This window comes from Spea bombifrons, chromosome 3 (assembly GCF_027358695.1).
Source record: "Spea bombifrons isolate aSpeBom1 chromosome 3, aSpeBom1.2.pri, whole genome shotgun sequence".
Lineage (NCBI taxonomy): Eukaryota > Metazoa > Chordata > Amphibia > Anura > Pelobatidae > Spea > Spea bombifrons.
In genome coordinates this window covers 15,234,699-15,250,880 of record NC_071089.1, presented here as the reverse complement: position 1 = coordinate 15,250,880, position 16,182 = coordinate 15,234,699, and the positions used below count along the sequence as shown (strand labels likewise).

General features: G+C 38.3%; 2 protein-coding genes across 2 annotated transcripts in view; one reads left to right on the top strand and one right to left on the bottom strand.

The window, feature by feature from the left end:
• PSME4 (proteasome activator subunit 4) overlaps positions 1 to 4,743 on the top strand; it is a 48,217-nt gene extending 43,474 nt beyond the window's left edge. Inside the window, exons 41-47 of the mRNA XM_053459260.1 lie at positions 529 to 614; positions 901 to 1,029; positions 1,149 to 1,304; positions 2,069 to 2,231; positions 2,374 to 2,507; positions 3,139 to 3,276; positions 3,834 to 4,743. Coding sequence (XP_053315235.1) covers positions 529 to 614; positions 901 to 1,029; positions 1,149 to 1,304; positions 2,069 to 2,231; positions 2,374 to 2,507; positions 3,139 to 3,273 — 803 coding nt within the window. The 3' untranslated portion in view covers positions 3,274 to 3,276; positions 3,834 to 4,743. The remainder of the gene's footprint in view (positions 1 to 528; positions 615 to 900; positions 1,030 to 1,148; positions 1,305 to 2,068; positions 2,232 to 2,373; positions 2,508 to 3,138; positions 3,277 to 3,833) is intronic.
• Positions 4,744 to 5,684: 941 nt separating this feature from the next.
• ERLEC1 (endoplasmic reticulum lectin 1) lies at positions 5,685 to 13,495 on the bottom strand. Its single transcript, XM_053459770.1, has 14 exons — positions 13,216 to 13,495; positions 11,885 to 11,989; positions 11,199 to 11,279; positions 10,459 to 10,536; positions 10,225 to 10,285; positions 10,079 to 10,122; positions 9,613 to 9,836; positions 9,364 to 9,493; positions 9,091 to 9,249; positions 8,860 to 8,919; positions 8,226 to 8,350; positions 7,071 to 7,148; positions 6,324 to 6,399; positions 5,685 to 5,887 (listed from the first exon to the last, which is right to left on the bottom strand). Exons 1-14 carry the CDS (start codon positions 13,390 to 13,392, stop codon positions 5,816 to 5,818), a joined length of 1,470 nt encoding a protein of 489 aa, XP_053315745.1. The 5' UTR covers positions 13,393 to 13,495; the 3' UTR covers positions 5,685 to 5,815.
• Between the last annotated feature and the right edge of the window lie 2,687 nt (positions 13,496 to 16,182).

The following is a 16,182-nucleotide window of genomic DNA, read 5'->3' as shown; positions in this document are numbered from 1 at the left end:
CGCCATGAGCCCCCCATGTGTAAATTAATTGCAAAAATTTTTTAAATCTTTAATATGCGAGTAATTTTAGGAGTATTAAAGTGCAACACACACATCAGTAGTATAAAAACATTTAAAAAAAAACAATAATTCGATGTCTTCATCTGGATCTCCGGTCTTATATTTGCCTCTTTTTACTGTCTGGCTCCACAGCCATCACAGCACATCAAGTAGCTCGTCGGCACTTCTCTCAAATGCAAACTTGGATTCTGGTAAAATAAGCAGAAATCAACGGTTATTTGTCTTCTATTGTTGCCAATACCTAAAAGCACAAACTGTCCCCATTGCTGAAGAGAAGAAACTAACTCATTAATGGGGACCTTTTGTCATCTTAGGTATGGGTGACAATAGAAATGTGTGATATATATATATATAGTATTCAAACTTAACACTGTCTATATTGGCAAATGGTCATCAAGGGAGGTTTTTGATATCATAAGTCAAAAAGTCTAGCCTTAATTAACTAAATACTACTTTACTTTTTTCCAGTTTTGAAATGGATTATGGCGAGTGCCGGGAGATCCTTTTGCGCAGCAGTTCCAGAGCAGTTACAGCTTCTGCCATTGCTGTTTAAGGTCTGCATAGTGTGTGTGTGTGTGTGTGTGTGTGTGTGTGTGTGTGTGTGTGTGTCAATGTATTTTATGAGTTATAGGGTACAGTAAGCTTATTGGGGTTTTCTTACTTATTAAAACCACACTGTAAAGTTCTAGATCAGGTTTTCACTGAAACAAGATATTTAATGAGAACAGCCTATATGTAGATGTATGTAAGGCTTGTTTTGCAGGTGTTTTCATCACAGTATGATGTATGTTACATACGTGCTAATATTCTATTTAATGTACATACTGATTATGTTTGTAGATTGCTCCTGTTGAAAATGATAACAATTATGATGAGCTTAAAAGAGATGCAAAGATGTGCTTATCCCTAATGTCACAAGGATTGCTGCACCCGGAGCAGGTGCCTTTGGTTCTGGATGTGTTGCGACAAGTGAGTAACTTTTGGTTGTGTCACTGGACGGTTTAATGGGCTGTAATACTTATTTAATGATGGCTTTAGCTTTGCTCCTAATATCTGTGCTTTTTTATTTTTTTGTTTGTAATCCCTAGACAGCAAGAAGCAGCTCGTGGCATGCGCGATACACCATTCTGACCTACATCCAGACCATGGTCTTCTATAATCTCTTTATTTTCCTTCACAATGAAGAAGCAGTACAAGGAGTGAGATGGTTGGTTCTACAACTAATGGCAGATGAACAATTGGAGGTAACAGACACCGGTTTATTGGTTTCAGAGTACCTAAATATCTCATACACCTTCCTGTGATTCACCTTTTGGCCGCTCTGTATGTTCAGTAATAGTTAGAATTTAGTGTACTGCAGAGCTTCAGGGGAACGGCAGAGGATGCTGTGGCGGCTTTCACTGCTCTGGGTGTTACATTAGAAGGTGGTGGATAAGGAGCAGTAAAGTGGTGGAAGCTCAGTGGGTAGTTAGGATGTAGCGAGATGGCTCTCTGTGCCTGGAACACATCGAAAATGTGAAATTTCAGACTCCATAGTGAGCGATTTAACAGCTGAGCCTCCTTTTGCCCCTCCATTTACATGAATGCTTCATGCTTAATTTATCATCCAGGTTCCAGAGAGGCCCACAAATTGCTCATAGATTTTCTGCGTTCTATCTCACGATTACTTATCAATGTGATCCGTGGACGTGTGAATAACCTTATTATCTAGTTGCTTTAATTGGCGTAGTTCTTGCCTTTTGTGGAGCTCGAGAAAATTGTGTTCAAGGATCTACTTTATTTAAACCCTGAGGAAACATACCCCATATTAACACATTTTGTTAAGCTGTTACAATATGTACCTAGTCAATGTATCCGTGTGATTAACTCTTTCCATTCAGCAAGTAAAACCAGATATTGGTCATAAGAATTATAATCATGGTGCTCAATTGGTTCAGTTATTTTAACCCATTACTTACAGTAGTAAGTGTATGTATGCATGTATGTGAGAGCAATATTTTCTCTATAGGTAAGAGAAATGGCCGCCACCACACTAAGCGGACTCCTGCAGTGTAACTTTCTGCGTATGGATAGCTCGATGCAGGTGCATTTTGAACAGCTTTGCAAGACAAGACTACCCAAGAAGAGGAAGCGAGACCTGGGCATGGCTGTAGACACTATACCATCAGCAGGTAAACTGCTAGCGCCCCGTGCCTAATGGTATTAACTATGGAGGCATCATTTATTGGTTATACATATCGGAATGTTGTGGTGTTTGTGGCCAGTAAGTATAATGTTTCTAATTTTTGTCTTGTGTTTTTTTGATTGTGTTAGACTTGGTGAAACGTCACGCTGGTGTGTTGGGACTCAGTGCTTGTATTTTATCCAGTCCATATGATGTACCTACATGGATGCCACAACTTCTGATGGACCTCAGTGCCCATCTGAACGACCCTCAGCCCATAGAGGTAACTATGTTTAGTGCTGCTGATCCTTCCAGCTGGGGGAATGTTTATAAACCGATATTATGGGAAAATAAGCAGCTAGACCAGGGTCACTAGGCAGAAAATTAAGAAGAAAGTCTATTGAGGAAGAAAGGGGTGTTGTGATATACTACAGGCTGTGTTTTTTTGAAAACATTGACATCCCCATCATCTCAGAGCTCTGTTGCGTCTCTTTCCAAATGACTGTTTAGGGTGACCAGAACTCTAGTGGTGTAATGGAATGCCACGTCGCCACAGCAACCAGTGGAATGGGCCAATTAGTACTAAGACCACTTTAGAAGTCAATTTCTTGTGCATGACCCCCAGGGAATCTTTAACGTCTTTAACCCCTTAATGACAAAGCCCGTACATGTACGGGCTCAAAATGCATTGTTTTCAATGGGTTTTGGGACCGCCCATTGTCCTTAAGGGGTTAATGCCCATAAACTATGCTTCTCTGAAAAGATTCATTTTTGGTGAAGTTTATAATGGTAACAATTTCTTCACGTTGAAAATCTTATACGTTTAATATTTACTGAAAGGGAAATCCTAAAGGTATTTGGAGAAAGAGAAGCACATGCATTGTTGGCTTACATTGAGAACTCATTACTTTCAGATGACGGTGAAGAAAACACTATCCAATTTTCGGAGGACGCACCACGACAATTGGCAAGAGCACAAGCAGCAGTTCACAGATGACCAGTTACTGGTTCTCACAGACCTCTTGGTGTCTCCCTGTTATTATGCATAAAAGGTAAATAAATAGTCCATGTGCTAAAATTACAGCTTCTCGTTAAGTTGGAGCTGGGTGTAGGCACATACTGGGATAATATCTTGTTGAGGTACAGTAGTATTTAGTATTACTATAAATTCTAGTTTTTGTCATGCCCCTTGAATATGTGGGAGTGCTGCGCTATATACATGAACGATAAAAAGATTTAAATTCTGTAATATGAGCATCAACTGTTTTCCATATCGTGATAGGCTATTCAGATTCCTGTTCTGGAGTACACATTACTTCAGTGTATTCGGTTTGCTGCGAGAAGTCAAAGTACTTTATCTGGCTTTGCATTCTCAGCATGAAATAAACACCTGCTTGCCGATCTCTCAGCTGTAGTTCTGTATAATAATCTGTGGCACGCTTCCATTTTCCCCCAAACTTGTTTTGGGCCATCTGGACGGTGGGCTTATATTATCCATGCACATACAAATATACATGCGTGTGCTTATATTAAACCAGAGGCTTTATTGTATGACCTGCTGTACCCCTCCATTCTGGAAATGCAAATAGTTTTGTTCTGTGTGTTTTAGGTTCAGCACAAACACATACTGGAATAAATCAAAGACAAATGAAGAATGTTCCAGAATATTTCACAGAAGACATTTAACCCGGATGTCTTTGAGCGGATGGAGTTTTTGTTTTTTTTATATATATATTTCATTTTAAGGCTGACGTAGAATGCAAACATTTGGCAATATGTTTTAATAGAAGGGTTTGGAGAATTTGTGTTTGTGACAGAACGAACATATCCAGCATTTTGATTCAGAGACTAGCCTCTTCGGTAATACTAACGGATGCTCTGTGTACGTGTCTCAGCCGGATCAGGACCTGACAAACATTTTTGTGAATGTTTTCCATAACTGTATAAACTGTAGAAATATTACAATAGTAATAACTTGTACAGAATACAACCTTTTACATAAGATACTTGCTACAGCACTGGTTTGTAAAGAGTCACAGCGCTGACATTGAAGTTATACCAAGGCTTTGTATCAGGACAGATGCCATACTTTTGTGTTTTTAAATTATTTTCTTTAACTTTTTTTTTCTCGTAGTTCATTTCTGGCTGGTTTTCATTACACAAGTAATTACATGTCATTGAACGCACAGTACGTCCGCAGGTTCTGCTTTGCTTGTAAGGCTACTCGAATGCTGCATATTGACAGTTTGCATACAAGGTACTTTGTGATCTTATTTTGGTTTGTTTTCCATCCTTCATAAAGACATCTACTGTCTTCGCTGCAGGAATACATTTCGTTTAAAGCACTTCAGCTTTGCCGGTGACGCTATGAGAACTCGAAGCACAGTTGTGTTCCTAGTGCAGTATTCAGCAGGTGGCCGCACAGCCGTAATCACTGTTTAGCATAGTGCCAAAGCTCTTAATATTTCAGTTGCATACTTAGTTTATTTTAAGACCCAATAAATGGATTGTTTGTAATATTCTGTTCTCTGTTTGGATTTTTGCTCGCATTTCAGATTTCTATTACCATGACTTGTTCTCATCGCGGTCGGTTGTGATGCATTTTGATTGTTTGATCTAAGCACCCTTCTAACACGTCAGTCCTGTTTTTACAAAACCTAGAATGCATATTTAAATGCCAGATGGAATCTTTTCTCCAAAAAAAAGATGCATATCTATTATGGTTACGAGCAGAAAAGACCACAGTGCAAGCTCTTAGCGTGGGGGTGGGTCCAGTATATGATCATTCACATTTCCCCCCGGAGTTAAACAATTTCCAGCATCTAATCATACCGGAGCTCCCTCCCTACAGTAAGTACCAGCAATGCAGCACATCTCGAAACCCTGGAGATAAATAACTTCACACAGCTGGCTTAGTCCCTATTGTTCAGGGAGGCTGTCATGTATTGCTTAAGAACTGGAATGATGTCATGGTCCATATGGCATGCATGTAAGAGATTCTAAAACATATATTGCTTGTTTTAGTTTAAATACTCCTACCTAATGGAGTATACAGAGTACAGAATTGTAAAATGTAGGAATTTTGGAAGCTCCTTAATGGAGTGTAGTATATAGTAATGTGCGTTGGCATCAATAAAAAAAACTTGGGTTTCATTTTGTCCTAATATGCTTCCTTTATCTGCAGACCTCGAGGCTGCCATTGTGGATTCTGGATGACTCTCCCCCCCCCCTGTATTTTATAGATATTGAATCTAGGTTAGGGTAAAGCTTTAGCCCAAGTAAAGCAAAACAAATTGTACGCATTACTCCCATGCTGCGACTCCCTGTCACCTACTGTTAATAATTCTTATAAATATTAAGGTCCATAATTATGTTAATCCTGTGACAAGGTTTTACTAAATTTAGTCCGTGAACTACCAAACACAAGTAAAGGTCAAGTCAGTGAAAGACACGGGTACCCTTCAGTTATTTAAAACTGTATGTATTACCTCAATATATACACACATACATATACACAGAAGGGCATCAACATTTGTTTGTACAAATTCAACCTTTGTAATTACAGGTCCCGGCAGAACTTTACACTCTCTATCAATTGGGTATTGAAAGCAGTCCATTTTCATCTGCAGTATCCAAAATTTTACAAATTACTGGTGACTCCACCTGAAACAGAATACAAAAAAAATATACTGCTATTTCTGAAAAGTACAGAATGCATCCTAGCCAACTGTAATTATGTTCCTGGAACACCATAAGTAAATTTACTTAACCGGTTTACATTGCAAGCTTTCAGAATTACTTTAATTTTGGGACCACAGCAGTCTCTCCATCATTCCACCCCGCGAGGCAACCAAAGAGGTCCCAAAAGTTTCTGTAACTGTACATGTTTTTATGCTGGCCTAGTAAGGAGTTATAAACTTTAGACTACTTTCCCGTAGGTTAATACAGCTTGTTAAAGTTAAAACTGGAATTTCTCATTGTTTGAGATCTTGGAACCTAAATAGAATCATGTTAAACTACAAGTTAAACAAGAATGCTTATTTGCACATTTTACTTTAAATGTAAACACCACCAGCAGTATAAATACTTTAGTACTTACTCCAAGAACGTATTGGCAAGTTTGCGGCTCGAGCATATATACAGTAACTGCATGCGGAGATTCAGACTCTTTGCACCTGGAATCAATGTACAAATAATTGCTTGTCATTTCTCATGCAATAGAAACATAAAATAAAGCTTGTCTGCCTGATATTTGCAGTATGACAAGGGTAAGGAAGGCAGACAATACAATAAACCCTAAAAGATTAACTATGAATTGTGTTGCATGAAAATACGGTAAAATAAACAATCCATGTGTATAGCATTTTGTAAATTCTGAATTTTAATTAAAGTTTACAATTTGACTTTATAGTGATTTATAATGGGAGATAAGGTCCACTACCTGGTTTAACTACATAATTTATATCTGTAAATTTGTAACTTAAAATTGTTCTGATCCTTATTTTCATAATATACCAAATGTGTGCGTGTATATGTATGTATGTAAATTATACACACGTATTGAGATATAAATGCATCACTTGAAACAAGGATGAACACACTGTTGGGAGAAGCAACGCTGCAATAATAAGTATATATTCACTCCATTCTGGTTTTTTTTTATTTATTTTTTTAGATGACTGCTGACCTGTTACTGGCTGCACAATGCGCTGCAGTTATGGTATCTAGCTGCCTAGCTAAGTTAATGTCCATCCCTAAAATATCTGGAAAGGGGTCTAATGAAAGGGCAGAGGCTTCAGATCAATTAGATGCCCCCTGTAGATATTTGTTGAAAGTAGATACTTACTTTAATTTTACAACAACCTGTCTTGGTTTTTCGTTTAATTCACAAATATCTCCACCGCCGTAGAAATGTGACACCATTCTGAAAATAAAATGTTTCAGGTTATCTAGAGAAATGACTCATTTCTAAGATGTAGTACAATATTTTTTGTTAGTGTCCATGTTTTTAGTACAAAGTGAGTGGGAGCAACAAGACACCTATGCTTCTATATAACTACAGAGCAAGAAGCGTACTACCTTATACAAAGTTGCACAGCTGTTATTCTCTATAAAGCATATGATAGAGACGGGACCGAGTGAATCCAAGTTGTAACAGCCTGCACAAATACACAGCTTGGCTGACTGAATTCAGACGTACTATATGACCAAAAGGTTTGATACTTCTAACTATTGAGTTTAGGTATTTTGGCTACACTTGTTGCTAACAAGCATTTCTGCACCTCTATTGCATTATTCTGGCTTCTTGGAGTGCTTCTGCAAAGGACAGTCTCTACCCCATTCCTCCAATCGGGGGAGAGGGTGTGTGGAGGCTCCGCCTTTTGCAGAAGCACTCGTCGAGGCACGGAGCTGTGGAAAAAGGAGAGGGGCATGGGTGCAGTTGGTAGAGGAGGTAGGGAGACATTCAGAGAGAGTATTTGATTGATAAGTTTAATTTCCTAATGGAAAGAGCCCTCTGAACCAGAAGGGCAGAAAGCTAAATTTATTGTCCTAAAAACAAATTAGTCTTAATTGTTTTTGGTTCATGCGCATAAGTCTACAGCCTACTGTAAAGTTTGGTGGAGTAGTGATAATGGCCTGGGGCCTCTTAGTACAATGCTACGGCATTAAAAGACAATTTTATGATTCCAACTTTGTGGCAGACTGTACGCCTTGCGCACAAAGCAAGGTCCATTGGTGAGTTTGGTGTGGAGAAGCTTGCGTGGCCTGCACAGAGCCCTGACCTGAACACCATTGGGATAAATTGGTGTTGACTGTGAGCCAGGCCTTCCCAACCAACATCACTGCCTGACATGACAAATGCCCTTTTGGTTATTTGAGAACAAGCTCATATAGGTGTGATGGTCAGGTGTCCCCAAACCTTTGGTCATATAGCGTTAATGAAGCTTGTGATGAACCAAGCTGGTGCTAAGCGTTAAGACATGAAATCAAATCAATGTACCTCACTGTTTGAGTTCCATCATTAGGTAGGAGGTAGAGCCTGGCAGGATTTTTCTTAGCCCATGCCAAGTGGTCTTCTTCTTTCCATACGCCAACCACAACTGTTGTCTTGCCAGTGTCTTTGTCCTAAAATCAAAGAGGTAAAAAAAAAAAAAAACACATTACAAAAATGCAGTTTTTTTATTTTGACTTGTTTAGCAGAAACATTTATTTTAACAATGGTTTCAGCATTGATTTACACTAAACTGATTTAAGTATTTAAGACAAGAAATGTATTCTTATGTATCAACTTGTCTAAACCTAACCAATTGCAGCAAACAATGACCATACCCTCTGAAACTGTAACCTTGAGGGGTGGTGACTTAAAAGGACACTACAATTTCCTTGACAGCCCCTGAACAATAAACTATTGTTAAGATAATTTCAGACTTTTTCATATGCATTAATTTAACCAGCAAAAAAAAATTAAGGTAAAAAAAGATATAGCAGAAGGCACCATCCATGGTGTGATGTTTGTTTGACTTGTAGCAGGAAAGTGTTGACATTAAAAATCAATGGGAGCACTTTCCACCCATGCCCACCACGGTTCTCGTTAGACCCCTAACACAAGGAATGACACTAAATGGTGCACTTACCTCATGATACTGATGGACATACTTTCCATAGCAAAATTCATATTTCCACCATCCAACACCCTGAAACGAACCACAAAAAAAAACTTCAAAGATCACGGACTGTTCATTGCTACTGGTTTAAGTAATAAGCTAGAAAGTTACGCTATTTACGTGGCAGTAGTACTGTTCCTTTAAGGTGACAATCTGCCATATAAACATTTGCACCTTGTTTGGCCCTTACTTGGCCCTTACCCCATGAAAGCAGTAGGATCCACTCAGAAACTCTTTGATAAGTTGCTCATCAGTCAGTTTAGATATGTGTGTAGTTCCCACAGTCACTTGTTGTTGAGCTCCAACAGCAACTGGCTTGTGGATTGTGGAAAACTTGTCTCTCATTGCTTGTCTGTCTTCCTGGGGGTAAGATTTTATTTTAAAACATTGTAATTCTCTTAAAAGATCTCAAAGCCTTCTCATAATAAGAAGTTGCTTTTGGAGCGTGCAGAATCTTTCAGCAATAACTCTTACCTCCTTGTTGGTTTTAAATGGAGTCTTAATCATTTCTTGTTGTTGCTCAAGCCGCTCAAGACTCTGAGGTCTTAAAGGTGATCCTGACATTGATTGGCAAAATATGTCATTTACGGGTGATGTCCTAAACCTGAGAGAGAGAAGAGAGGCTTAAAACAGCCATGTAATTCCCAAGACCCAAACCTAGCCAGAAAACAAGGTGAGTTTTGATCTCCAAACTAATACTGCACCACATACAAAACTGCTTACCTATACTTAGGGTGACTGCAGAGAAGAGGTGTAAGAATTATAACTTCATATTCACAGGTAGTTACTTCAGCCAACGACAGGATCTCATGTTTGGCATCAGGGTGACATATGTACATGACAGTACTTGTCCTTGGTTTGTCCTGTTTCAAGATACAAGGCGTTCCATTTCCCATCTCCACTGGATAGTATGGCGTCATTTGTCCTTCAATGTTTTTAGTAGGAATCTGTCAAATAAACGTGTATTCAATTAACAAGTGCATACGACAGATATCGTTTGGATTTAGCATATTCATAGTAAACGGGAGGTGACGGGAGAGAATTAATGTTCGGCTCAAAATTGGCAAGACTCAGAATACAATAAATACACACCAAAGAGTGTTCTATTTTTTAATACAACAAATAGTCTTTGTAGCTAAATATAAAAAATAAAGCAAGTATACTATACTCTACAGCCCTTTGTACTTACATCTTTTGTCTTTTCAGTCTTCTCACTTTCATCATGCTTTTCACCTGCAATACACAACTAGATATACACAATCCATAATTTCACCAAAATACATGATCAAAATAGTTTTTTTTTTCTTTAAGTGTTTCAATCATATATTCACAAACCTGCTTCTAAAGGGCCCTTCTTCATCATGTTTCCAAGATAATATTCTTGAATGTTTATTTTCTAGAAGAGACCATATATTGCATTAACAATCTAGAAACGCATGCATTCTGCAGCAAAATGGCAGAACAAGAAAGGAGAACACATGTCCTTTAAAGTTCAAAATGTGTTCTTATTCCCTCAAATGCCTACTGATAATAAAACAAAACAGTGGAAAATGCGTTCAAAGAACATACCTGCCCTGCCTCTTTGTCCTCATGGTACTGCCGAAGGTGTTTTCCATGGCATACCTCGTACGTCCAGTATGACTCTATCTAAAATTAAAAAAAGATGACTATTTAACGCACTACAACTTGGTTAGAAAAAGCTGTAACATTATACATAGTCCATACTGGTTTTAAATATGGATACAGTTACATATAGATTCTGGCTAATCAATTCATGTACATACACAGGTAGTATGCTTTTTCCCATCACCAACAATAGCAAACAGCACCACCCAGTGGAAATACGGTGAACTGCATCACATCTCGCCAAATTAAACATTTCATTTTTATCAGGAATCGCAGTAAATCCCTACTTGCCCTATTGTCTAGCTTGCCACAGTAATATTTGCAATGATTTTAACACCTTTTAAAGTTTTTTCATGGCTTTGTATACTGTGCGGTTGTGTTAATAAGTGCATTGTAATATACAATCAGCATTTCTATGGGAACTACAAATCCTATTATGCTATTATACGATGCCAAAACAGAAGGAACATCAATACAGCCAGAAAAGGATAGCGGCCTATGTAGCTCCACAATAGTTGGACAAGTTATTAGCTATCCCACCCATCGTACAGCGCTATGGAATTTGATGGAGCTATATAAAACAATAAATAATAATCCCTGCCCTAAAAAGGTTAAACATACAGATCAATTTAATTTATACTAATGCCCCGAAGTTCTGCAACCATTGCAATAAATTCCATTACCCTGTATGAACAACTGGTTTGTTTGAAGAGAGGCTCCAGAAGTTCAGCTGGTGTCGGTCCTTTATATTCACGGTCCTCTTCCTAAAAGAAAAGTGATATAAAAAGAAAATTTCAGTGGTTCAATATACAACTCTGTGTGTGGCTCAATGATAAAAATAATGTCTGGGATGTTTCAATTACACTCATATAGTCCTGAAAGTAAATAGCTAAACAAAGCATGCATACAATGGCATATGACTCCACCGACAAAGAGCATGAACGTTCCGGATACAGGATTATTTAAATGGACTGCAGATGGCATCTCTAGGGCTAAATACAAATGGCACAAAGGGCTAAAGCAGGTCAGTTGGAGCAAAATGTTATTTGTCCAAAGTGTTTATAATAAATATCAATTGTTCGTCCCCATGGGCGAATGTAAAAAAGAATCTCAGCTTTTAATGTGGAAATTGATTGCAGACTGGACTATTGCTTCTTGTAAAATATATATTGTACAGCGCTACAGAATATGGATACGCCATGCATGCATGCATAAACACCTCTGTTAAGATCTACCTCATTTTCTGGGAGGCTTTTCCACCTACCTACCACCTGCTCAGTGATGAAGTAATTTTCACGTTACACAATGATCTCTATGATTGTAGCATTTCTTGTCCGTTATATTCCTCCCCTGTAATCTATTACATTACCTCATTACCAGTGGCCATCATTGGAAGCAGGCACTTGTACGTTTCTTTATCTGCAGTGGTCATGATGATGTAGTTATCTTCTTTGTATGGTATTCCCGTAGTCGGCTGTTGGAGGAAGATGGTGTATTTTAGTGTATTAGAGAGTCACTCGTACACGTTGTGCATATGACGTCTGCTGTTGTCACACTGCACCTCCGCTCTATTGTTTTAACATTCAGCAAACAACTGACTGCGATAACTGAATTCAGCTAGGACCATAGAAAAGCAATAGAGAAAGTAGAATGCAGCAGTAATAACCCCATCACCAGGATACGTGGATCTCAGACCCAAAGCAGGCTGTTTAACTTGTGTCATTTATCTGAATAGTTTGAGGATCTGCTGACTGGCCTGCCAGGAACATGTATGTGTAATGAACTCTGCAGTGTTTTAACTGTATTTACCGTGCTCAATCCAGCCTGCAAACATCCATCTTACTCATGAACTCTGCATAACTTTACCCAAAGCTTAATTTTCTGTTAGTAACTGTTTTTACCAAACCGATCTTAAAAACGCATCCACGGAAATTCCATATGTGGCTCATCAGAAGCAGTTATTCTGCGCTTCTTTAGCATCTATTATCCAGAACCTCAAACCCCAGCACATCGCATTCAGAAACCTCATCCCAAGTTAATAAAGGTTCCTGAACAGTGTATATGATGTGAATATATATATATATATATATTATTTAAAATAATATATGTAACAATGGTATGTATGTCATGCAAGCAAAAGTTTACAACCCGTCCATGCGCAGGATTTTGATTCTTATCTTTGTACAGAGCCGACATACAGACACGTGCGTCTCATAAACAAAACAGGCGATAGATTTTATCATATTTGGAAACCTTAAGGATACATGGAAGGACTTGTTGTTTGTGCAGCTTGGCATATCTTTGTTTACATATACATTATATATATATATATATATCGTGATGTCATAGCTGTATGAGCCAGGGAAAGCCAGTGATCCTTTCTCACGTTAGGATCCGATATAGAGGGTGAAATGATAAGTGTGAAGCCCCTCAAACTTTCCACACATTACATGTATGTGCTTTTTGTCCTGTAAATCACGTTCCTATATGACAAAACATCCATGATCCTGTGTACACGCCAATTACAGAGACCCATCTACTCTCCGAATGTCAGTTTAATGTCACTAAATTCGATACATCCTCATGCTACTCATATTAGCGCCAGTTATCGGCCCCTTTCCTGCCACACCCCTTGTTACCCCGGTAATGTCACATTTATACCCCCCACCTCCACAGCATCACCCAGCGTGTATTACTGACCAGCGAAAAGTCCGGCCCCGGCCAGCTAAGCCGAAAGGGAATGTCATCATTGAAAGCTGGAAGAGACTTTCCACCGAAGGCCGCCCTGAACACGCCGCAAAGGACGACTAATAACGGGGCGGCTTCACAAGCAAGCCGGCCTCTCCTACGCATCCTCTCCCGGCTAGTGAACACCATCCGCTAGCCTTTCGGTGCACATCCAATCACATATCTCAACAACGCAAATAAGCCACAGCGCGCCACGTCTCTTCCGGGAGCTTTGGAAGTGGCTTCTACGGCCGACAGCTCATCATTTCCGGAAAGGATTTTTTTTTTAAAACAACTTTATTTAAAAAGAACAATACATTAAATTTACAGTTCTTAAAATAATGTTGCTATGGACAATAGCAACAAATGCATGTGATTATCTAATAAAAATAATATGAAATATTACTCTAATAAGATTTTGCTACACAAAACAGAACATTAGCATACCAGGGTTAGCTGGCCATGGGGCACTTGAAATATTATATTTACCCCTTTATAACCCTACCTGGGAACTCTCTGGGTTTCTCCGCGTCGCTTCTCTGGGTCACCATCGAGAATCCCTGGGTCGTGGGAGCGGCGTTGCGACACACAGCACTCCATGCCCGCTTCTCCATCAACAAAAGCGTGTGTCCCGCCACATCAGTGTGACGGTGACCTCCTACCCACATAGCCCACCATGAATATTCCATGTAGTGATTTACCAAATGGCTCTAATACCTATTCTCACAGATATACCGTGACTGCAGCGGCGTAGAATTGAAAGAAGTCATCTCAAAACAGTGTGAAATTGAGAATCTGCCCCTTCACCCTGAGATTGGGGCAAAAACACTGACACTTAGAGTCAAACCCTGAGTTTCTGGGTACAAACATTAGTACTCAAGAGTTAATAATGTTTAATAAAATATTTAAAACATTTATAAGCTATACCTATTTATTCAGGTATTTTTATGAATCCAAAGAAATTTATCATAGCGAATCTATAGACTATTCAATAAAAAAAGAGACAAGAAGCCAAACCATCTGTGGATTTACTGCAGTGTCCTATTTCTCATACCTATTCAGGTAGTTTGGAGTCGACTCTAATTTAATGGTATCTGAGCATTGGTATCTCTAGTATGCTCAACACTTAAACCCCAGTACATCCCTCACTTTATTTTATTCCTCCTAAGGTTTGATTACATTATAACACAGAAACTTTGAAGCCGACTATGTGGAACAGCACCTTTAAAAGGCAAAACATTGTTTTAATGTAACGTTTTCTGTAATATTGTAGCCCACCCACTATTCCTGTTCGTCAAGTGATTCTTTCTTCTATGACCTGAGTTGATTGAAAGCGAGTGTATGAAGTCAGGAAGCACCGCCATGAAGGTAAACACGCACAATTTGTATGTTATCCTTTGATCACTGGAAAGAAAACTGGACACCCCCTTAAAATCCTATTCTACTAGGAAATGTGTAATTTTTGTTGTTTGCTACACTTTTAGAAAAACTCATATTATGTGGTTATAACAGGGCTATAGAATCTGCTGGTGCCATATACATAAATGTAGTGCAATGCCGCATTCATTCGCTTACGCAATCACCTTTTGTCATTTCATATCCAAGGGTACTTGGATACAAACAGGAAAGGACAAAGCACAATTCACCTTAAAAAACAACATTTTATTATACTAAAATGGTTTACAGACGTTTGCCAACAAATATTATTGCAGTTAGAGGTATTTAACCAAGGTTGTGCTTGATATCATGAAAGCACGTGCTTTAAATGTTGGGGGTAATCGTTCCACACAAGTTGTGTACGACTTTCAATTATCGCAACCTTCTTGTTTCCTTACACACATTAATGACAAATAAAAACAATACATTTGGATCCATATGTATTTGGAAAACATAGTCTGAAGCAGAGAGCCTGAGGTACATTCGTGGAGTGTGTGAAAATAAATCATTTTCTTACATCTGGAACTGTCAAAAGTTACATTCACAATAAACATGTACTGAACAAAAGCAAATACCATGTAACCAAATGGATCATTTTAATACAATAAATATAGTTTTTCGAAGGGTAGTTAAGCTATTATGACCCAAAAAACGCTGAATTCCTAACTTTTAAGCCACTAATTGCAATATATGGTCCACTCACTGGGATTTCAAATGGTTGCTTTACAAATCTCTTGCCATAACATGCACTTAACTGTCATTCCCCAATATAGTTATAATTTAAAATATGAATAACATGTAATATTAAATAACGCTATTTAAAGGGGCATTATCATTTAAAATTCTACCTGCTGCTACTACTAGGCTGGATCCTGATTGAATATCAGTTCTCAAAATGTAATTCCTACCCCATGGATATTTTACATTTTATTAGTGTATTAATGAAGTACGGTAGTTTAATTCCAAGCCGAAGGAGAGGCCTCTGAGGTCCCATAAGCTAGAGGGACTTACTTCTTTTTGTTTCTTATAATGTTCCGATAAATGGTATCACCTTTAGCTTAAGACTACATGCTAGAGCAAATACGGATATATTTACCTTTCTTATCTAGCCTGTACATTGTTGTTAATATGTCCAAGGCCGTAATACTCCATTGTTGAAATGGTCACAAAAAAAAATACATGTTTTAATTGTAAACAAATTGTTCTGTGCCTCAGGATACTTAAATGAAAAGACTTCTTTTGTACAATGTCCATGCCTAGCATATTTTATTCCATTGTGATTAAAAAAAGAGGATTAACTAAAATATTACTCCTATTCTGAAAATGCCATGACCAGGCATTTTTAGATTATATTTAAATACAGAGGTGGGAATCACTCAAAATACTTTTGGTGGCAAGAAAAAGTAAATTAACCCTCTGGAATTATCTGTTTTCTGCATTAATTGTTCATTAAGTGTGATCCGATCTACATGTAAGTCACAAGTATAGACAAACACAAAAACA

What these genes read in the sequence shown, in the direction of transcription:
- ERLEC1 (XM_053459770.1), bottom strand. Translation starts at nt 13,392, where the DNA reads ATGGTGTTCACTAGCCGGGAGAGGATGCGTAGGAGAGGCCGGCTTGCT. An exon ending in TGCAGTCACCCTAAGTATAG is followed by an intron (nt 9,494 to 9,612) that starts GTAAGCAGTTTT and finishes TCTCTCTCTCAG; the next exon opens with GTTTAGGACATCACCCGTAA. An exon ending in GATGGAACTCAAACAGTGAG is followed by an intron (nt 7,149 to 8,225) that starts GTACATTGATTT and finishes TTTTATTTTCAG; the next exon opens with AATGGTGTCACATTTCTACG.